The sequence below is a fragment of the Haliaeetus leucocephalus genome, unplaced genomic scaffold (assembly GCF_000737465.1).
Source record: "Haliaeetus leucocephalus isolate CR32 unplaced genomic scaffold, Haliaeetus_leucocephalus-4.0 Scaffold317, whole genome shotgun sequence".
NCBI classification, from domain to species: domain Eukaryota; kingdom Metazoa; phylum Chordata; class Aves; order Accipitriformes; family Accipitridae; genus Haliaeetus; species Haliaeetus leucocephalus.
Genome location: NW_010972753.1, coordinates 6,137,222 through 6,161,166, shown reverse-complemented (window position 1 = coordinate 6,161,166; position 23,945 = coordinate 6,137,222). Strand labels below are relative to the sequence as shown.

At 35.9% G+C, this 23,945-nt stretch overlaps 1 protein-coding gene across 1 annotated transcript in view; it reads left to right on the top strand.

The window, feature by feature from the left end:
• Nucleotides 1-23,945, top strand: part of DMD (dystrophin) — a 1,006,632-nt gene that overhangs the window by 308,503 nt on the left and 674,184 nt on the right. The window contains exons 33-39 of the mRNA XM_010571327.1: nt 2,820-2,990; nt 11,664-11,843; nt 13,818-13,946; nt 15,530-15,700; nt 19,289-19,411; nt 20,939-21,076; nt 23,054-23,206. Of these exons, the coding sequence (XP_010569629.1) occupies nt 2,820-2,990; nt 11,664-11,843; nt 13,818-13,946; nt 15,530-15,700; nt 19,289-19,411; nt 20,939-21,076; nt 23,054-23,206 (1,065 nt within the window). The remainder of the gene's footprint in view (nt 1-2,819; nt 2,991-11,663; nt 11,844-13,817; nt 13,947-15,529; nt 15,701-19,288; nt 19,412-20,938; nt 21,077-23,053; nt 23,207-23,945) is intronic.

The window sequence follows — 23,945 nt, the reverse complement described above, 5'->3', positions numbered from 1 at the left end:
GCATCAGGAGGTCCTCCCATATTCAAAGCAATCCTTAAGCACATTTTTAAGCATAGACAGGAAAATTATTATATTTTCTGATAATTTCTGTACATACTCTGGTTTTGCTATATATTTTAGGTATCATAACTTTAGACTTTCTGAGTTTTCCCCTTAAGAAGAAGGGGAAGGTGTGAGAGGTTTTTTATTTGTTCCTTTTTTTTTTTTTTTTAGCATATACAGATATGGATAGAAATACCTGTGAATAGTCCTAATTGCTTAGGTAGTATCAGAGCTTAAAGTTCTCCTTGGTCTAGGAATGAGTTCTGTCTGTTCAGCCCATCGAGTTTTGCCGCTCATTTATAGCCAAATATGCTTTAAAAGCATGAAGGATAACTTTGAGACTTTAGCAGTGGCCTCAGTGTAAATAGGTTTGAGATGAAATTGCAAGAAAATCAAATGTCATATGAATATCATGGTGTAGTGGTTACATTTATAATAACTACTCCATGCCTGGGCTTGCTTACTCATTCCCTTGCCCACATTCTCTCTCTCTCTCTGACACAAGCTTACATACATTTATACATGGAAGCAACTAGATTAGAGCTTAGGTAGTTTGGTAGTTGTGAGTGGCTGTGAGGTAGGGTTTGTAGCATACTTGTGTCAAATCTGTCTGTGGTAATTCGTCAGAGCGGGGAGCTGGACTCTAAAAGAAAGTGGCAGTAATAATGTTCTTGCTGCTCTCCCAAGGGCATTGCATGCAGTAGGGGCTATTACTTACGAGGTCAGGTCTTTCCTCACAGTCCCACTACGGCACAGGGATTTTTAGCCGTAAGACTAAAAGGCTGTAAAATACCGTTCCTTTGCTTTAAATACCTGCTTTTCTCATTTTATTTTATTTGCTATATCCAAGAGTTCTTGCGAGTAAACTATTTAACATAGCCTAAATAGCTTTAAAATGCAGACAGAATTTATGGAGATACTACGTTTGATATCACTTTATGATACGGAAGGCCTTTAGAGGGCACTGTTTCCTATTTTTCTTTAGAAATACATCTTTACATTTGAAGTACAAACAGAAGCTGATTAATCACTAACCTCTGGATATTTACAATGTATATGGAAATAGGGTAGCATTATTGATATTATATACAGAATTTAGAGATGTGTATAGCAACACAAATATTCCTTCTGTGTTTGGGCATGTATCAGTAACTTCATTTTATAGTATACCGGGTGTTTAGAGTTCTTACAGAGGCAATCATGCTCGAGGTAGTGCACTTTGCATTGTATTGCTGCTAAGTACCTGCAAATAGTTATTTACAATGGCTATTAATATTCATCAGAAGAAGTAGTGAAAAACATGTGTAAATTCCTGACTCCATGTGTGAATGGAGCTCTAAAAAGCTGAGTGTTATGGTCCTTCTCAGGGATTTACCTCTTGGCCTGCCTGTAAGTTCTGAGGTCTCATTTAATAAATTTGTCATACAAGAAAGCACATAAAGCACATTTAGTGAAGAAGAAATGTTCTGAGATTTTAGTAGTAAGCCTCCACAGAGTGGTAATACATGATCAGGGACACTTTATTGCTTATTCCCTGGGCAAATCTGATCTGTTTACTCAGGGATAGCAAAAGACATGTACCTAACCTCATAACATCCTATTACATTTTAAAATCTCAAACTCTCCTTGGCAGTAGAGCTAGGAACCAATCTGATCATTGTGCAACTACTTGTACTCAAACAGTGTCAAAGCCCAAAATAGTTTTATTAGATAGTGATACCAGTTTTGAATACCTGGCACTACTATAGACAATTTTTTTCTATTTAAAAATACTTAAATAAAAATCAGTGGCTACAATCTCACTTGATTACTAATTGACATGCAAGGTAATTAGTAATTTCTTTTAAGTATTAGTGACCTATGGAACACTTTTAATCCACTTTCTTTGGCTGGGCTTTTTTAAACTTCAGCACAACATAATTTATTCATTTGTATTTTCTAACTACTAGTAGCCTAATGTCTATCGTGGTATATTTTCCCATCTGAGATCTCTTAATTTACTCTTCTGCCTTTTCTGCTAAGTATGTGGAACCTTCTCTCGCTCTCCCTGAATCTGCTTAGGGGCTTGCAGGGAAGATTGTATTTCCCCTATTCCCCTGGGTTACACAAAAGCGCAGTGTAAGACAGTGAAGAATATAATTCCTCAGCCTTCCTTCTAGGTACCATGTAATATGCTTAAAAGAACTTAACAAATAAAACAGAAATTGTCCATAGTACTTCACATCCAAAACATTCAGCAAACTAAAAACTGAAAAGTTAACTGTGCTGCCTTAGTTTGACATCATTCAGTGACTTTTATGTTTCAAGATTATGGCGTTCCTTTGGCAGAGAATTTTTTTCTTCTGTGTAGTGCAGCTACATAGAAAAAAAACTTGAGGATTTAATATCACTAGCTGGCCATCTGTATGAAAATATACTCTTTGAAAGGTTTGGACATCTATTTTGTGTCTCGGAAAGCCTGTTAATTCAATTGTTCCAAAATAGTTTGCTAGGCATGGCTTCAAAACGGAGGAGGAGGAAGTTTGCAGAGGTCTGCTGCTAGTTCAAACTCAATGTGTCTTTATGCACATATTTTTCTTGTAGGTGTTTGCATCCCAGCAGCAAAATTACAGATATTGAGAGAACTAAGGCAAGATATAACTGTATTAAAAGTGCAACTTGGCTTGTGAAATTGCAAGTTAAGCTTTTCTAGAAAAATGGCATCTAGAAAATGGTATATAAAAATCATTTAACCTGTTTGACTGAAGAGTTAAGAAACACATGTTTTCTTTCTGCAGGTGACAGAGAAAAAGCAAGAGTTAGAGAAATGTTTGAAATTGTCCCGGAAGCTACGAAAAGAAATTAATGCTATGACAGAATGGCTTGCAGCGACAGATGCAGAACTGACAAAGAGATCAGCTGTGCAGGGGATGCCTAGCAATTTGGATGCTGAAATTGCCTGGGGCAAGGTAACAATATAATACACACTGTACCTTTATGCATATTACAGAATGATAGATTTCTTTCTTGATAAAGAAAGAGAATGAAAACTCTGGCATTTTAATTAGTGGAACTTTGTTATGGCATTGTCTCACCCTGACACTGATGCTCGGAAAAGTTTAAACCATCTTGTCTCTACATATATCAATAGCACAGTTCACCTTCATATTGCAATAATCTTCACTGAGATGAATTTAAAGTTAGATTTTCATTTTTCAGAGTACTATAAATTATCCGTCCAGTATCTATGTAAACAGAGATCCATGTAAATAGAGGTCCCTTTCTCTCTCATCCCATTCTACTCATGATTAGAAAAGTATTAAACAGTAAAACAACTCCAGTGGATAAAAGCTTAAGGCAGTCAGAACACTATATATTCCACGTGTTCAGGCAGCAGCCAGGAGGTGGGATATTTGTTTTCTTACCCGTTTTGGTTTGTAGCTCATTTCGTTTTCATTCCAGGGGCTTCTTTCTTCCATGAGACTTCACCCTGAACTCTTATTTTAGGTTAAAACTCAAAGCCTAAAATGAAACTTTCCTCAAAATTACTATGTGGGCCACAGTTGAAACATCTTACAGAATCACTGAGGAATGCAAGGGTTCCGCATCAAACTACGTATCTCTGTGTGATGTTAAGACTTAGCACAGTATCATTCAACACTAGCTAATCTAGTTTATATTCTAGTTTATATTCTGCATGCGTAACAAAAATCCAGTCTAACTCAGAACATAAACCAAGTCATCGTTGTACACGCATACCAAAATCTGTGATTTAGAGGAAACTACGCTCAACATTATCCAAAAAGTCAAAATTTCAAATAATTATGTGCAGCCAGCCACATTTTGGCTGAGTGTTCCTATATAATTTCAAAAGAAAACTACAACAAAACCCCTTAAACAGTATTGGGGTTTTGTGCAAAAGTGTACCACTTGTCTGCTTTTTTCAACAGGAATAATCCTTTAAACATTTCACCAGTTTCACCATGCATTATAGAAATAGTCATGAATAATACACAGGCAACCTTACCTATTTTTTTAAAGGCTGTGCAGATTAAAGGCACTGGAGTAAAATGTCATTTGTGGTTTGTTTGTTTTGTTTGTCTTTAACTGCCCTTTTCAAGCTTCCAAGCTTGATAAAATGTCTTTAGCCTTGAAATGCACTGATGATTTACAAACTAATAACAATAAAAAGAAAGTCTCCAAGTCTTTTGTGAGGTTTGGAATTGGGGTTTTTTTGGTCATCAGTCTCCAAGAATGACAATATTTTAAAAGTAGTATCCAAAAATATATAAAGATCAACTTTTGCTATTATTATCTTACAGTTACTGCTTTGACTTTCAAATCAAAACCACGATCCCTAAAAAAAACCATTGCTGCTTGATGTTCTCTCATTTTCACTTGCTGCTTTTCCTACAGCAATGTCTGTGCAGTTCCTCTCATTACTTTTGATTGATATTGTGATCCTAACACCCATAATAAAGGACAAGTGTCAGATTTTGAAGAGATGGGTTAGACAGTCATATGGTTTTAATGCCCCAAACTAACCTGCCAGTTACTCAGTCCATTTAAGTAAGAATCACCTTCGGTGGTGTTAAACTACGCAGTACGGTTCTGCTGACACAGAAAGGTACACTCTATGTTCCTGCATGTGTGCTCAGGAAAGTTAATCCAGATGTATACAGCTTTATAGCAGTTTAAATAGAAAGATTTGTCCTTAATATCATTTAATTGTTAGATATGAACCTTAATGCTTCTGAAGTTGCATAATTAGAACCTACAGCCTGATGATCAGCGTAGTTACACCGTGGGAAGTCCTTGTTATGTCTTACACTTGCTACAACAAGTACAACATATTTTTATCTTATGACAATCAAAAAAGATAACAAGACCTAATTAAAATAAGAAATAGCAACATGAAAAATATGTCAAACGGGAACCACTCCGCCTACTAATCTTAAAGAAAGCCATTGAGTATTGTGAATTCTCACAAGGAATTGATACATAAAGGGTTGCAGGAAAAACTGGTAAAAAGCATGTTTTGGCTTCAAATTCTGCCCAAAGCCTTCACTGCAGCTTAACCTCATATAGTACCTCAGCTCTTCTCCTTCTGTCAGTTAACCACTAAAATAAGAACAAACAACTTTGGATGAGAGCAGCTGCCTCTTGTTGAAGTACGTATGTAGTGAGTGAGTGGCTTTCAGAATTCCTTTATTAAGATTCTCTGTAGGCAATATAAACCAATATTCACATAAATGTAAGCAGACTTCTATTTCTGAGGAATCCAACAGCTAGTGTAAGTGGCAGATCCTAGCCTTCCAAATGTACGCATTTGCAGAAATATGTGAAGTGAGTATACTTTTTCCTAAAGAATCTGCTCCCGCTAAGAGGCAGGAATTGCTGCATGTTATCCTGGACGCTTTAAAATTCTTGTGAGGACTTCATAAATAGGTACGATACTGATACTCCTATGTGGATTTCAGTGAGGCATCATACAAAATTGTACATCAATAATTCAGTCCCCAGAACCAGGGCCTCACTGTATCAGATTAATGTCGCAGCTCAGGGCTGCGGACTTCCCAGGTAAATAGGCTGCCGAAGACAGTAACTGATCTAATGAAATGCACTGGGAGATGAATGAAGCCCAGCAGATTCCCATTGTGAGGAAAGTCTGCAGAAAAACTAAGGTGGAAAATGGAGGGGGAGAGAGGAGAACTCAATAGTGTGAATGAACTGAAAATTGGATGTCTGCTGCTGTCGATATAACTAAGCAGAGAGCTCATAATCTTTTTTCTTTACAGCACAAGGAAGCAGTTACATTTATTACTGCACTTATTTCTAATTCATTTTCAGTACCCAAGACTTCTTAAAATGAGAAGAACTCAGAAGGTTTCAAAGATAATTACAGGGGTTAAAATAAAAAAAAAAAAAATCATAGGTGCAAAATTGTCTTCAAGCTGTAAACACCTAGAAATAAAAAGGAATGTCCATTTTGAGTAGGAAATGACATTAACGAAACATAGCATTAATCTGGACAGGAGGGAAGTGCGTTATTTATTTGTTCATGTCTAGAATTTTTCTAAGGAGGGAACAAAAACTTGGCTGAGCTATGTGAAATGAGATGGGCAATATACTAAAGACTGTAAATCCTGCCTTTTTACTCAGTAGAGACAAGCTAAATCGTTCCATTTGAATTCAGTTCTGTTATAATAGATAAGAAAAATGACATGTGGGTGGAAAGATAGTCATTAAGCATTGTATATTAGAAATCCGTTTATAATTAGAAGTCTGATTTAGTGAACATATTTATCACTGAAGACATTAACGATTGTGGGGTTTATTTGTCTTTTAATCAGGAACCAGCCTGATAAGAATTAGATTGCCAGGAAACCATGTTCTCAAAAAGGAAATGGCAGATGGTATTACCAGGAAAAGTTCTGTATCACTCCCTGCTATCAGCAGTATGAGTCTGCCAGTTCTTCAATGTTATATTTTAGCACAGTGTATAATACCAGTGAGTATAAATTTGACTTGAAGTACTTAGAATTACATTAGATAACACATTTAGCAACTTATTTCCTGTCAGTAAAATCAGTAAAAGAAAATGATCTGAAAATTGTGTCAGCTGATTCATAGTCAGGGGCCAGGACGCAATAAAAATAAAAGATGTGCTGTGAATAAACAAATAAATATGTATAATCAGCCACTGAGAAGGCCATAATGTCGGCTTCTGATTAATTCTGTAATCCCACCCGTGAGAACTGAACCACCTAACTAATTTCTTTGGGAGATTCAAATTGCAGAGATTACTTCTGAGGAATCCACAGCGTACAGGCAGTGTGGAGGCAGACAGAACTTTTCTTCAATTGTTCATTGGTGTTGATTTTTTTTAATCTACATACATTAATAACCAGCACTATTAAAATATTATCCTCTGCATCTAGTCACAATTTTTTGAAAAAACATCAGCAGTTCAACTTGATACGCGGTAGTTTTATCGTTATAAAATATAGCTCAGAAACCCTCTGCATCACGTCCTCAGAAAAAGCCATTCCAATGTAGCTTCTGTTTTCAAGCATAATTAGTTCCTGGTTAGTATTTGCTAATGTGAAGGAGGTCGTGATTTTCGCTCCCTTATGAAGCATCAAGTGAAGAAAACAAAACAAAACCAGTAGTATTTGTTAGTAAGCTGAAAGATAAAGAGTATGGAACAGTACAGTGGGGTCAGAGCGGGAGCTGTGAACCCCACTCAAAGCGTACATGGCTGCACAGGGAACTGCAGTTATTTATACTAACATGATTCATCCTGTCATCCTATGGCTCCCTATGTAAAATAGGTGAAATACTGTTGTATGCAACTACAAACCTCTTATGAATTCTCAGTAAGGCTTGCCCCCATGCCTTTCAACACTGCAGAGTAATCTGGCTTCCGCCCGGGTTTCAAGCCGTCCAAAGTTGTTTTTCTTAAATAAAACTTGTATTTTGCACTACAACTTCTCTCCTGAGGTTTCGATGGTAGGGACTGGTGTAAGGGAAGCTCAGCTGGTCTTCTTTCTCTCTCCCTGTCTTCCTTCTGGTGTTACCGGGATGGGGATTAGAAACGGTCACCTGAGGCATGCTCGGCACGCAGAGCTCTAACGGAGAGGAAGGATCTGATTGCTTTCATTTCCTGGGGGCCAGGAACCTAAATGCCATTTCTCGTGGAGATGTTCAGGTCCTGGGGATTCAGTGGCGATGTGACGTCTCAGTTGTCATTAAGGCATGCTACCAGCACTTTTTCTGAGAAACACAAGTGAGAAAAGAATAATGGTTCCTTTAAGAGCTAAGGAGAGATTTCATTCAGTGAAATGCGAATTTGTTGCATCAAAGAATTTCCATTGTGGTATCCTGTACCAAATAGCCATAACTGGTGCTTCAAAAAAGTGGAAGTACAAGAGGTTCTTCCAAAGAGACATTTTAGAATTATAACAGAAATTTGAATAGAAATTTGAATGGCGAGATTGCCATCATTAACTCTTGTATCTGCTAGTAGTTGTGATCCTATATGGAGTTACATGTAAAGAAGAGATGACCATATATATATCTCGTTAATATAATCTGTATAATTTGTATACACATTTTAATGGTGCTGTCTTTCCTGAAAGTATTTATGGAACCTTTGTCTTCCAGCAAGTAATACACACTTGAATAAACTTTCGTTTTATAACCAAATATACTAGTACTAAGGGGGGGGGGAAAAAAAGGTGAATGTACTAACTTCACTATAATGACAAATAGCAGAGTGAATGTATGAATGTAATCTGTTTTAAAACACTGCTGACAAATTTTCACAGCTGCAGCTGAATTCTGGGTGTTATGATGCTTAGTTCAACCTTTTATTTACATATTTCTGTTCCTCACAAAATGCAACGCGAGATTTCATCAGAAGATTAGCTTCTACCCAACTTCTAACTTGTTTATATATTTTATTTATCTTACATAGTTTCATCCTGATAAACACACAAAATCAAAATGTATAAATTGCCTAGTCCTTCTGGGAAGATTTTCACCACTTTAATTGTTAATGTTTCATATTGTACCCACTGTGGTGGTGGTGGGATTTTGGCGTTTCCTTTTTTAAGGTGTCAGATGTTTTAAATGCCATTCTTAAATTACAGTGCTAACACTTTTGATTTGGTAGTTAAAATTAAATTTCTACATCTTTCTTACATATTTTGAAATAAACTGTACAGCTGAAATGCAATTTGATGTTAGGGTGACAAAAAGGGAGTTTAAATGCAGCAAGGTTGGGGTTTTTCCCTTAATTTTGAAATATGCTCTTCTATTTCCCAAGAACATACAGGGAAAGGTGATGAGTGAAGGTCAGGTCACTGAATATTGGAACTTTCTCTTCAAAAATTAGCAGATTTTGAAAGCCACTCGCTGAGTTTTAATGAAATAATCCTATTTATATCCTGGCATCATGACACATTTTTTTATTTATTCTATATAGTGTTGTTAAATCAATAGCAGTTCTTTTGTCTTTTTAATACACAAAATTTACCAATGCTATGTGTTATGTTGCAATGGATGAAGTATATGTAGGCTGTCACTGTCTAGTAATACTAAAAAGAGAAACAGAATTCTGAAGAATATAATGAAGAAATGTCAGATAAAAAAAAAAAAACAATCGTGTTACCGAAGTTGTGAAAGAACTGAAAAAAAGTTGTTAGTTTACCTAGTACGTACTGTATGATACAGAGGAGGTCTTAGCTGATAATGCAGTGTGGAATCCCACTGTCTTTACAGACTCCGCTAGTTCTTTGACTGTGTTCTAGTAGGTCCAGGATTTTATATGTCAGAACTTTGAATAAATGAGATTTGAAGTATTGCAGAAGATGGCTTTTTCACTTTGATGTTTTGTTGAAGGCCTCAATGTTTTTTTTTTTTTAAAGAAGGTGGGGGGAAGCGTGATTGTGTACTTATCTCACTGGTTATTTATGTCCCTTACTTGCTAATATACGGGAGTGTTAATATTGCCCAGAGGTACACCTAGTCTTTGGTTTACATTATTTCTTTACTTTGAAAGGAGCAACTCCTGGGATCAGGCAAAGCACAGTTACACTTTTTGATACACATCGGGAATTACACATTCAGCTTTTGGGTAGCAGTTTTATTTAATAGTCATTTAATTGTCTGATCCATTTACATTTCTGGTCAGGATTAATATTTATATATATAGCCCAAGACTGGTCTGAGTTTTCCTACATGTAAAATACAAAGGAAACCACAACCCATAGTAAATATGCTTCAGGGATTCTTTTCCAAATGGAAGTAAATTGTTCAGAAAAGGTAATAAAGCTGATCAAAATTTTCCATCCTGAGTTGGAGGTAAATTATATTCTTTGTCTTATTCTTTTTTATGATGACACTTTGTACTTGCTGTGAAACAGGTAAAATTGTACTAGAAGAGGGCATGTTTTTCCTTTAATCTGAGAAGAACCTGTTGAAATTTGAAACTGTCCATTTCAAATTCTCTAATTCTGTAGTTGATAGTTAATAATTGGCATTAATCATGTCTTGGTTCTATTACAAAACCTCTGTATTTGAGAAAATTGGTAGAATGTGTAAAATTTCTCATACTTACATGCAATGCAAGTGTAAAACCTTTTCTGAGAAATAACATTACAAAAGTAGATCATTAATTCTGTTAATCACAGGAAGCGAGCTGCTGCTTTAAGCATAACATATGCCAAGTAAGTTGGAGGTACTATTAAGATCGTATTGTACCAAAAAGAATAACTCCTATACAGTCTTTATTGCAAACTGAAAATTCTACTTTCCCTAACAACACATTATCAACAAAATCATGCTGATGTGTGACCGTGAGAGGGCTGTGAGTGTGGTGATAAAGGTGCCGTTCTACTCCAGTAACAGTGTTGATCTGGAGATGGAAGGGTTGTGATTGCGGTTTGATTAGAAGTGGTTGTTCTTTTAGCGTATGCAAGTTATCTGTGAGAAATCAGTGTTTCTGGAGACTAGTGATTCTTACTTTTCCCCAAACTTCTGTTTGCGTTCAGTTTGGACCACTTCCTTTCTAGTTGGAGCTTTATTTTATAAGCAGAGATCATGTATGTCTGGATCATTGCTATCAGGTGCCAAGGAGCTCAGATGAATTTCTCTCAAACTGGTTATATGTAATATTAGGTGTAGAGGAATTTGTGCCTCTCCTTGAGTATTCAGCAAGATTGTTATACTCTGCATTGTGTCTTGTCAGTATTTCATATTAAATTCCTGCTTTTTTACATGTTGTCTAAATATGTTGGGATTTGCTTTTTTTGTTAGACTTTTTGCATGTGCAACAGATATTAAGACATAAATAGTGAGTAAATTATGTGACCTTACATATCATTTAAATCTATTTATATAAGGCAAGATAATAGTGGGAGGAGATGCTGGAAACCTGATCTTGTAGCACTGCGTATGTATTTTAGTCATGCAAGCTCAGAGGTGCTATGGACAATAGCTAATTTTAGTATTTTAGTTTGCAGAGTGAAATCCCAAGTGAAAGCAATGAAAAGATGCATTTCTGCAGTTAGGAAACAAGAACTCTAACAGGAGAGAAGAACATGGTTTCTGCTGAAAAAAAAATGTGTTGAAAAATATTAAAGGAATACTAAAATATTTCACTAGAGTATTTTCAATGGAGTTCTTTAAGTTTTAAGATGGATGTCATCATGGTGTTTTATTACTGTCCCATTTATTATGTAAGCTTTATGTGCTATTTGTTAACTATGCCATTTTATTATATGCCAAGTAACTTTAAACATCTCAATATAAATATTGTAAAATGTGGATTCTTGTTTAATAGTTAAGTATTAAAACTATATTTTAAACACTGGAGTGTGAGAGAGAGAATTCACAGTTTTTAAAATGAAACTATTACCAAAAAAGATTGCGAGAATATGAAGAACATTTACAATTTTATCAAAGCTGAAGAGGAACAATTTGCTTTGTACTCACTGCTCTTCACAGAATGCTTTCCCTTCCTACAGGAAGCAAGAATATGTGTTCTAGTGTGAACTTACTGGTGGTTGTACTTAGGGTGGAGAATTTTTAATTTCCTGAATTTTTATTTTTATTTTTTTTTAATTCTGTTCATGTAGGCAACACGGAAGGAGATTGAGAAACGCCAGGTCCATCTTAAGAGCATCAGCGATTTAGGAGAGAATTTGAAGACAGTGCTGAAAGGACAGGAAAGTCTGGTGGAGGATAAACTCAGCCTCCTGAACAGTAACTGGATAGCAGTAACTTCACGCGCTGAGGAGTGGTTCAATCTGTTACTGGTAAGGAAAATGCATTTGTTCACACGGAGGAAATGTTGGTGCTCAGCTTTATAGGAGTATTTTTTCTGGTGCCTTGGATTGTGCTTATTGAATACATAGGTACACAGACAATCAGATTGATTATTGTTTGGTATGCTATCTATATTTTAAGAATCTGACTGCTTACAGAGTGATGGCTCTTTGGAGGCTTGATTGTTAGCACATCTTGTTCCTCTCTGCCTCAGTCGTTCTGGACTGTTTTCTTGGGTTTTTTCCCTAATGAATGAAATGCAGTTTCTCCTCAAGGACCTCGGCTGCTTGAATATGAATCAGGTGAAAGAAATAGTCAAATAAATTGAGTAGGTCTTGATATTGATACCAACAACCTCAGCTGCTTTTGGCTACAATAACATTTCTGTTGGGAACAGTCCAGTTGGGAAGTAAGTCCCCGCTTGCATGTTGGTTTGGTCCACAGGGTAGCTTCGGGGTGTGTGTGAACTAGATTCATTTCAGAGGCAACTAAATCAGCAGCTCTGCTCAGGGTGCACACCTGATGTGCTCAAGGACTATGATTTGGTCTTCCAGAACTACACGATGCTCCCTTGGATAGCTTTATAGTGCATGTTTTGATGAGGATAATTAAGGGGACCAGATTAAGCCCAGTCGAAAGTAAAATCCCTAATACACATTTAATACAGATTTAGAAGCCTCAGCCCCAGCTGCTTCGAACTGCCGATAGTCACATAACTATGTTCTCCCTTAAAATTCATTCTGTCATGAAGAGATGACAGCTTGAACCCTTAAACACAGAAGGGTCTTAACCTCTGGGCTGCCAGAATGCTTCTTGAAATCTTGTACGCTGTTTCTGTTGGTGAGAGCATGGGAATGCAGTTTCAACCTGGAGAAACTGGGGTGGTTCTCAAGGGTGTGCTAGCCTTTATCATGACTTTTCCAAGCTTGATGTGTTGGAGCTCCACTAGAGCCTGTGTGGCGACATGACGAGTGCTTCTGCGACGGATATACAGCATCACTACGGGGCTGCTTCGGCTGTGTGCAGTATACAACTGAAAGCATCTGGTTGTGTTTATTCTGTCTGGAAAACTTAAGCTTTTCATTCAGTATGATGTAGGTGCTCAGCTTCAACGTGGAACTGATTGTAAGAAACATAATGGAGTTTATTGACTGGTATAGTTATATTCCTCTACTTTCTCTGCTTTGGATTCTTTGGTTAATATTTACTAGAACCCATGATAAAAGGTATGAGAGAGGGAGTTGGTCTTTTACTGATTTTAGAACAGTGTCAAATAAAGGTACATACATGCGGGGGCCAAAAGGACTATTAAAATCTTTGATCTCAGGTGTGTGGTATGCATATGTATCGTGTGGATATGCAGAGGTCTCATTCTAGTGAGCTCACCGAAAAGACAAAATGTTTTTAAAATGAGGAGAGAAAAAAAGATTTCTCAGAATATCAACTAGAATAGCTTTTTAAAAAGCAGTCCCAAAGCAGAGAAGTGAGATGAAATGTAAATACGACTTTTGGATACAAAGCTCCCGTTCTTGACTGTGACTTTGCAAGTGCATCCTTGTTACCGTCTGAGTTTCAATCAGCTCAGTGCCTTTCCAAAATGAGTTCTGTACCTGGTTCTTGGGAAACTCTTCTTTCCACCTCCAGTAGGTCTGGCTGTCACCCTCCTGTTCCTCTCAGCAGCCTGGCTGAGCTGCAGACACCCGTGTCTCGCTGTGACTTTATCACCCTCCTGCCTGTCACTTTGGAACCTTCTCTCTTTCCTAGAATGTCTTTTTAAAGAAACTTATAAAGTGAGAGCAAACAAACAACACATTCTAGCCTTCATGAAAGAAGCAGTTACTGTGTAAAATAAAGAAGTTTAATTTCATAATGTATGCATGTTTGCCACCGTTGGCATAATTACTGCTATTATTTCAGTTCTGATTACTTTTTTTGTATGCAGTATTTACCTTTTCCACATACAGGAATATCAAAAGCACATGGAGGCTTTTGATCAGAATGTAGCTAATGTCACAACTTGGATGTATCGTGCTGAAATACTGTTGGATGAATCAGATAAACAAAAACCCCAGCAAAAAGAGGAAATTCTTAAGGTAAAAAAATGCGATTTTCTGGAAAGCATTAATTTTATTCTTAAAAGGACTGTGTCAAAACTAGCGTATTTTGAAAGGTGTCACAAATTGATTAACATTCTTTTTTCTGTGATAAAGCTACCCTCTGGCAGCTTGTAGATTACTTAATAAATTTGCACTGCGTTAGAAAAGTTAAATCCCTGCAGAAGTAAAACCAGATATGTTATTATAAGTCTTAGGGACTTCCTGGTGAGTAGAACAGCAGCTTATTAAACCTGTGTTTGCTGGAAAAAAACTCCTTAAAACATCTGGTTGAACAAAATCCTTTTTTTTCTGTGTTCTTCATTTTTAATTGCTTTTCTGTGATACTTTTCTGATATCTATGGTATCTGCATTTGATGTCTCTGTCATATGATTGTTTTAATTCTATAAACACTGTTTGCATTGCTGCCAGACCAACACCACAGACAAGAATATTATATGGTGAACAAGGTGTATAATAATGGGTTAGCATATCAACCAGGAGGTTTTATTTGGCCCATTGCATCATTTGACCAACTGATGAAAAATTAACTTTCAAGATAAATGTGAATTTGAAAGTATCTCATTTAAAATACCTTCTTTGTTAAGGTTAACCAACTTCAAATTATTATCTGTATGGATTTTTTTTTTTCTTCTGAAATCAGTGTGAAGTTTTAATTTGTGTTGAACTCCACGGTCAGTACATACTATCTGAGGAACAGCTTGCAAATCAAAATCAGAATTGTATTGCTGACACTAACATAATGATACCATTTACTAAAGCAAAACTTTACAAATTCCAAGGCAGAGCATAAATCAGTGCTCTCAATTGATCTCAGCAGGATTGCGGGACAGACTTTTGTAGTTGAATGAACAATTTTGCCACCATCAGGTACAAAGTACAATTATCTTTGCCATCATTAGAGGTGTATATACTTGTACTGCACAAAGGCATTTCGTACAGACAGTGAAATGTAATTCTTAATGCCCAACCGTGTTTATGATTCCCGAATCCTGGCTATCTTTTTCGGCCTCTGCCCATACTGGCATCTACTGTTAAGATTACTATTGCAGAGGAAGAAGGTATTTGCCCTCATTTTTTTGTAATCTGTGATAGATTTACAGAAAAAATTCCCACTGGTTTTCATCTGGTCATTTTTCCCTACCTCATCTATGGGCCTGAACAGTAATGAAAGCAACAACTACACATCCAGTTCCATAATACATGAATTAGCAGCTCTTCCTAGCTTTAGGAACGTAAAATAATTTAGCGTATCCTGAAATATGCTGAGGATTGTATTATTGCAGATAAGAACCTGGCTAGAAATAATGTTCACCATTAATTTGCTCTAGGAGATATTAAACCAGACATGTAGATACATTCCTGCTATAAATTTGAGGGCTATGAGTAGGAATGTTATCTAATGTATTTCTACTGGATTTACACACTCATGCATAATTATCTGAATTTGCTTTGTGGTTTTGCTCCCTATTCCTTTGCACACTTTCTCTCTCTCTCTCTCTTTCTCTCTCTTTGCATTTATTACTAACTTCAAGCCCTGTCTCTTGCTCACGGACTGTAGCGCTTAAAGGCTGAGCTGAATGATATGCACCCAAAGGTGGACTCTGTGCGTGACCAGGCGGTAGACTTGATGACAAACCGTGGAGATCACTGCAGGAAAGTAATAGAGCCTAAACTGTCAGAGCTCAACCAGCGATTTGCAACTATATCACAAAGAATTAAGAGTGGAAAGGTAGGAGGACTTGCTTCCATATGGAGATGCATACAAAATGGTATTTATATAAGGTGCACAATTACAACGACATAGCGGGCTGCAGTTTCTCCCAAACCTAAGCTTTTAAAGGACAAAAATGTAGATCCTAAGAATTTTCTTTTTTTAAAAGTGTGAAGGTTTGGGGGTTTTGGCATTAAGGTCTTTTTTCACTGTTTCACAATTAAAAGTATTCGATGACTTTATATGAACGTAACGATTACTTCATTAACTTATGAAGAATGGACAACATCTAGGAATTGGTAAGATTCTTAATCTTATCAAAATACGAGTAGCCTTTTTTTATATAGATTGACTTTTGAGGACTAATTTTTCATTAAATGCACTCAGTCTTTTCCTATGAGGCTGTGACTCACCAAGGTTTGAGATAGAGACAGCTATATATACACAGATTATATCAATTATACTTCAGCTACTCATCTGTACAACTAGTATGACTACTGAATCTGAATTCAGTATGATTAGGTAATTTTTAGCCAAGTTATGACTTCTGAATTGGAATGAGGAGGGACATAAGCCACCTACTTTCTCCACTGTATTTGCTGCCTTTATTGCGGAGAGCTATTCAGCAGATTAAAGCAGGCAGCCATGCAAGTTGGTATATAGGATAATGGGAGTGCATGGATCCTTATCTTAACTATTTTTGCTGGCTACTGTAATAGCACGGGAAATAAATGCACAGAGGGTCACTGGCAGAGCAGGAAAAAAGCTTTGCAAAAAGCATAAGCAAAGACACATGCTTTCCATGAGTTGTTTGGGGTTTATGCAGGGCTCAATACCCTGCGTAACCAGCACATTCTTTATGGGTATTTGAACGGAATAGAATATGTCCTATGAATAAAGGTCATCTTTTTTCTTCTCTTGGCCATCAGTAGTCCTTCAGCCGTTCCAAGTGTGCTTTTCACTTCTTACACAAGTACAAACTGTAGACAGAGAACATCTTGGCGCAAGGCCCGAATGACTGTGTTGCATGATGTTTTTTTATTCTGAACATCTGTTATCTGCAGTCTGGATTTCCTTCTCAGTTTTACCTTGCACTTCCCCAGCGCTGTAAGCACACAGGGCTGATGCAGCCTTTGATAGGGTTGTGTGAAATTATTGCTTGTCTTAGGAAAAAATGGGACTGCCTGAAGGTGGTTTATCGTGGGTTTGCTGTTTGCATTGCGTGTTGTGGGCTCACTCAAAAGAAGGGGAAAAAGATGCTTCTCAAGGTGAAGTGTCTTCAGAGCACAGCCTGCAAACTCCTTCCACCTGGCAGCCTTCTCTCTCAGGTGTTCTCCCATTTATGATTGTATAGGCAAGATGAGCTGGAATGGCAGCACCTCACGAAGCTTTATACACCATGTACCTAGCAAGATGAGAGGAATTACTACAGCTCGTAATTTTAATGGTAAATTAGAAGTTAGGGGAGCTTTTCCAGGACCTTAGGGAATGGACAGCTAGGGTATGATTCACAAACGATATCTATATTTAATAGGTATTGCATAAGATAGAGAGGCAAAAGCTTGTCTGAATTCTTGGCACTTCTACTGACTCACTGTATGCATTTGGAAAAAGGACTAAATTGCTGGGTGCCTCATTTCGTCCACCTGTATAATGTAGGTAACTGTACTTCCCTTTGTCATTATTTCAGCTTCATGGGCTCAAGGATTATTATTCTTTTGGGGTGATGATATGCTTCCTAAGTGTTTTGGGTTTTTTTTCCTACTGAGGTGAAATTATTCACTCAGTGAATAATAGATTAAAAAATCAGTTCAAGAGGATAGTAAGCTCTCATAATCTATTTTCAATCAGTTCTCATCTATTTTCAAATTATCTATATTTTTTTCAAATAATAACAATTATCAGTACAACAATGAAGTAATAAGAAATGACCTGTGATGTCAGTAAATGGTAGTACACAGTTGTTGTGTCCCGAGATAACAAAATTATCATAGTGTACTAAAATGAGATTTAACCTTTTCAAGTGTTTTCAAGTGTCTTTAAACCTCATTCAGTTATTGGAATTTCATTTAGTATTTCTCCTTCCATTTTCCTTTTTGCTATTTTTTTTAAAACATTTGTTAGAGATGAGTAATTTTATATTCCAGTTTTATAGTTGATTTGTCTTTTAGTGAGATTTAAGTACTTTTGAAGATATCCTTCAGAGCATTTGAGAAGAAATTACTGCGTACTACTTGCTACTATTTCTACCTCAGTTGAAGTGCCTGCTGAGTGTAATGCTGGGCTTCTTGATGAAAATTTGCAAGCACAGTATTATTCTCTATCAATATCATACATTATTGTATTTCCATGAATGTTCGTAAGTGCGCAAATTCTTTGTCATTAAAACAATCAACCAGATACAATTAGGGCATTTTTACCCTAATTGTCCCAGGTCATCTGTGGAACAGCTGAGCACAGATTACAGTTGATGTCCAGTCTCTCTTGTTTTAACTGATTAACTTTGATTGTTACCATCTTCATTACAAATTTTTGCTTTATAATAAATACCAATTGTACTGGAGGGAAGAGTAAAGGAGAACTGATTAGAATATAATGTGCTTGTGTCTTTAGCATGCCGAGAGTTGTATGTCCGAGAGTTCCTAGAACATCATAAAGCATTAACTACCTTTAAATCTAAATTTTATGCAAGAATCATCAAGAATTTGTTGCTTGTTCTTGTGTTTAAAGCTTTGAAAGAAGAAAGCTTTCTCTGTTGATCCTTTGCAATGCACTTAATAAATATATTGCATATTGTACATTGAACTATCCACAGGCACTAGGGTATCATGTAGATAAAGGATAGTGTATTGTTGTTAATAAGTGGCACTTGTTTTAGAGTTTAGAACTGAACGCTAAGCTAAAGCACCATAATTATACTGTGATTAATTTTGGAGAAATTGTGCCTATTTTGTTTGGTTGAGGGTTTTGTGGTCCTGCATTTTTCTTGAGGCTTTCTTAAAACACAAGCTCTTTTAATGAAGTTTTGTTCATTTTTTTAATATGTTACAAAATATTGCCAGGGGAATATCTTACACAAAGATTATCTGTCTTTTGTATAATTCACCTGACATTTTTGCTATTCTTTGTGAAAGAGCAATGATTTCAAAATGCTGAAACAAATTATCATGAAATTTTTCTCAGTTGGTAGTAGTACGTGGTTTTTGATCTGAATGGATTGCTTGTTGCTGTGTAATTTCTGACAAACCAGATATAGCCAAATAGTGTCAACATTTAATTTTTTAGACAAATCGTTATGTTACACTGTTTATGTGAACCTGTTCTTACACACAAATGAGAGAATACCATTTTTTTTTTCCATTTTCACTCACCATAGAATTCTTATGTTTTCTTATATGCAAATTCTACAGTATTATTAAATAGCTATCTTCACTTGTATCTTTGGATACTTTGAGTTGTATGGTGTAGATATTTTTCCACATGATGGAAAGTCTACCATTGTTTTAGCAATGGGGGGAGAACAGATGTCTCTTTTCATCTGTGTTTCTAATAAAACTATTAAGTGTGTGATTTAAATAAACAATCTTTGTATTTCTCCCATTTTAGCCCTTCATTCCTTTGAAGGAATTGGAGCAATTTGACTCCGATATACAAAAAATGCTTGAACCACTGGAGGATGAAATTCAGCAGGGGGTGAATCTGAAAGAGGAGGACTTCAGTAAAGATATGGTAATTTGGTTGAAATGGAAGTCTGAGTGAAGTAGGCAGAGAGATGAAAAAAACTGAGTGAAAATTAGAAACTTCCATATTTCTGTTAGAATCTTTAGATATGACTTGGACAAAATTTTATTGTGCTAATATATTATAAAATCAAAAGTCACAAGTTAGCATTAACTAAAAGTTTTAGTGATAAGTTCATTGTTAGTTTATAAGAAAAACATTTTTCGACCCTTGTGAAAACACAAAATAAACCAGGAATATTATCTACGAGTCCTATACTAGTACCAACAATATTACAGAATAGGGAATGAATATTAAAATCTCTGTAGCAGTACAAAGACCAAGAAAGCTTAGAATGATGTATCTAAATGGGCAATATAGTAAAAGAAGACATTGACTAAAACAAATGCTAGGCAATGATCATTGAAAGAAATGCCACTAGCCAATTAAATTCCTAACCAATCTGATTATACCATTTATTGTAAACAGGTTTTGTGGCTGTGGTAAGCTTTATTACTCATGCTTGCTCTTTGCAAGTAGTAAAACTGTTTATCCATATTGGGGGTGGGCGGGGGGAGAAAAAAAGAGAGGAGTAAAATACTGCTGTGCTTTGCTACTGTTACCACTGTAGTGTGTTTTCTCCAGAGTGATTTTCAGAGGGATGATGTTTCTTGGTTGGGCAATAACAGAGATTCGTCTTTAGGACCCTTTCTTTGTGAGTCCACAGCAAGATCAAATATATATTTCTTTACAAGCAATATAAAGAGTCAATATTCTTTTCCTTTTAAGGAATTCTTCAAAGATAGCTATTTTAGATCAATGCTGAAAGGAATCTTTACAGGACTTTTTTTCTTTTCTTTTTTTTTTCTTTTTTTTTTTTAATGCAGGAAAAGTAAAATCTAAGGTAGTATTTACTGCAGTGGAAAATTTGAAGTGAATCAAGTTTGACGGGACAGTTTCCACTACTTGAGCATATTTTGTTCCCTTTCTTTATGTAAAATGTGTAGTGTGGTTCGAAAGATACACTCCCAGAAGCTGTGGCATAGATTCAGCTTCTATCTAAAAAGTACTTAGTGGTGTCATTTTCCCTGCCAGAATAGCTGTGTTGCACTGTGATGATACGTACAATGGTCAGGAATTACTTGGCCTCCTAGTGTACTGGCAAATTCAGTGACTACTGAGAGTGATTTAGAATATTTTAGACGTGTCTGTTCCTTCTGTTTTAAAGTAAAATATATTTTGCCTTTTTGCCTTTAAAGCTTTCATCCTGTTTTCCTGGGTGCTGTGTAAAATCTAATATCAAACAGCTGTAGGTTTTCAAGTGCTGTTTTATTTGTACCCCTCAAGTGTCTACATGTGTTGTAGAAAGCAACTGAAAGTTATTCCGTCTTCAGTATAGAACTGCAAGTAGCTGTTAGATGTTCACCTTAGCAGAGGAAGTGTAGTTTTATACATCTGTATCTCCTAGTACTTAAGTAATAATAAGATTAAAATGCCCGTTATTCTTGGGTTTGTTTTTTTCTTTTTTTAAATCAGAGTGAAGATGATGAGAGCACAGTGAAAGAACTGCTGCAAAGAGGTGACACGCTTCAAAAGAGAATCACAGATGAGAGAAAACGGGAGGAAATAAAGATAAAACAACAGCTGTTGCAGACTAAACATAATGCTCTCAAGGTATAGGAGCTACAATTATAAGCACATGCTACTAAACCCATTTTTTTCTTCATTTCAGGGTGTTGTACTGTTAAATGAATCTTCATTACTATTTAGACATGAGTAATTTAAAATTATTTGGCTATAAACGTATATTTTCTTATATACTTTTCCTGATGCCTTGGAAAAGACATTTTAAATCTCCAGCTTAACAAGTACTGTCTCAGTGTCCTCAGTCCACAACCATGTGATTGCCAGTTGGACAACAATGATTTCTTTGATAATAATTGCTTTTTTAACATGTTATTCATGTTTTGTGTTTCTCCAACAGCAGTCCAAGACCTTGGTTAGAATCAATTCTCACAAACATATTTTCAGTTGTGTAACATACTTCTGGCAATGAATAAGTTGGTTTATCCTTTAGTAAAAGATTTACATGCTATGTTCTTTAGCGGGAAAAGTGGCTCCAGCCTCTTTAGAATAGGGCAGGTGGTAGTACCATTAGACCTAGCAGCTAAGAGGCTGAAAACCAAAGTCATATGTCAAAATTCTGTGTTACCGCACTCCTGGAGGTATAACTGTATGATACTGTTCCAAGAAACATCCACAGTGAGACCTACTTGGACAAGCTAATAGTCATAATTGGGAGAGTCATCTTTCCAGGGGAAAAAAAAAAAAAAAGTGAGGAAAGAAAGAATCTTACAGTTGGAAAGTCACCCTGGTCACCTACCTGGAGCTGTAGGCTCTGGCAACTATAGAAGACTTTTTCATCTTATTGGCAAGCAGAATTTTTTCTTTCTTCTGCAAATTTTGATTAAGTTGTTCTTGGCTTGGGGAACATGGCATGGTTACATTTTAGTATTACTTTTCTTCAAGCAGCATCTTTCCTTTCCTGTGGATTTCATCCTAATTTTTACAGTTTTGCAGATCTGTTTGAATTCAGTAAAAGAATAGCTGGAATATACCATTGTTTTATCCTCGTTTAAAAGAAACTTGAAATCTCCTAGGTGTGTCTTTTTTCCGTTTAAATGGAAGTAATTCATAATTTTTATGGAGAAGAAACAAGAAAAGTATTTCTAGAACTATGCCATTGACCAGATCCTTACTGGCTGTTTTTATGGAATAGAGTGATTGATTCTCCTTTGGGTGACTCAGTTAAGGCATTCAACCTTGTCGAATAAAATTCAAGAATGGCTGAGGCATATTCATCTGAGTATTTTTATATAAAATGTACCAGTAATTTTTTAATTTACTACTTAATAAGAAGTTACAGTAATGAAAATATTTTCTGAATTCTGTATGAGCAAAGTTAAGCAGTTAAAGAAAATGCAAATGGAGTATATTTAATAATATTTATATGAAATAAAATAACATTTTCTTACCTTCCTCTTGAAGAGAAGTTTTAATACTTTTATAAAACTGAGTCATAAACACAAGGCATTTGTTATGTAAATGGTATTTAATTTAGAAAAAGAAAACCTGCCTTTGCATACATTTTTGCATTGCAATTATTTTCATGTGAATAGCTACAGAGTTTGCATGCAGGATAGAATTTCACAGGACATCACAAAACACAGGAAGCCCACTTATGGCTAGATACTAAGTGGGCTGTGTTTCCATCTGTCCAGTAAGTATTCTGAGCAAAGTGTTTTATATAAAATATTGACATTTATATAAGAGTCTTAACTTCTGTGAATATTGGTGACTGTCTCAGTGGCTTATTCAACATGTGAACAACTCTGAATTAGGTAACCTCCTTTAAAAGAAAAAATAGTCTGTTCAGCTGATGAAAATATGCTGTGTTCAGTTACTTATATGCTGTTAAACTGAAGAAAATATACTGTGTTGTGATACATATATACTTGATTTAAATGTCAAGGTTTAATAAAAAAAAAATAGTGGCCTTGTGCACTTTTTTCCCCGTCAGTGTGCACACATACCAATTCATATTTTATAAGCCTTTAATTCATATTCTAATAATGTCTGCACTGTGAACAGGACTTGAGATCTCAAAGAAGAAAAAAGGCTTTAGAGATTTCTCACCAATGGTATCAGTACAAGAGGCAGGCTGATGACCTAATGACATGGCTGGATGACATTGAGAAAAAGTTAGCCAGTCTACCAGACCACAAAGATGAGCAGAAGCTAAAGGTAATGTTGTTTGGGGATGGCAATGGTACATCTTTTTGAGTGATAGTTTATGAATTTAACAGACAACAATTGCAACAAATAATCCAATAGATACAGAATATTATCAGTTCAGTTCTTTATTGCTATTTATAGTAAAACAAACTGTGTTCAAACTGACATTTCTTTGTTGTACTATATCTTGTATTTGTTTGTTATATAGAATGTTATAGATAAATAATTTGAAACACGCTAAATAAAATTTTTTATCAATAATATGGAAAGTGTGCAATGTATTAAGAAGCATCAAATGTTTTCTAGTAAAAATTGTAATTGATTTTATGTATCTTTGTTCCAGATGAACAAATGACTTACCGATATATGGATGACCTCTATCTCATGTTAGCACATTCATTTTCATCAGAACATATTCATATGTCACTGTCAAACTCTATAGATTTATTTACATACTGTCAAAGGTTTTCCTAGTTTATTTTGCATCGTCTTTCTTTGCTTCATTCTCTGTTGAGTTTCCCACAGAGTAAAATAGGAGTTAAGTAACATATTGAAGAGTCAAATCATATATTTGTAAGCTGTCCAAACGCTATTTGTCCTGAATATGCTGACCCTTATTGGGAAAAGAATTTCTCCAATTGCCCATCACAGGGTACTAGCAAGAATCTGGAATTGGAAACTGTTGGCTTTTGCTAACTAGTTTTCATTGCGTACTAGCTGTTAGTATCTCTACAGCCAATCTCCAAGA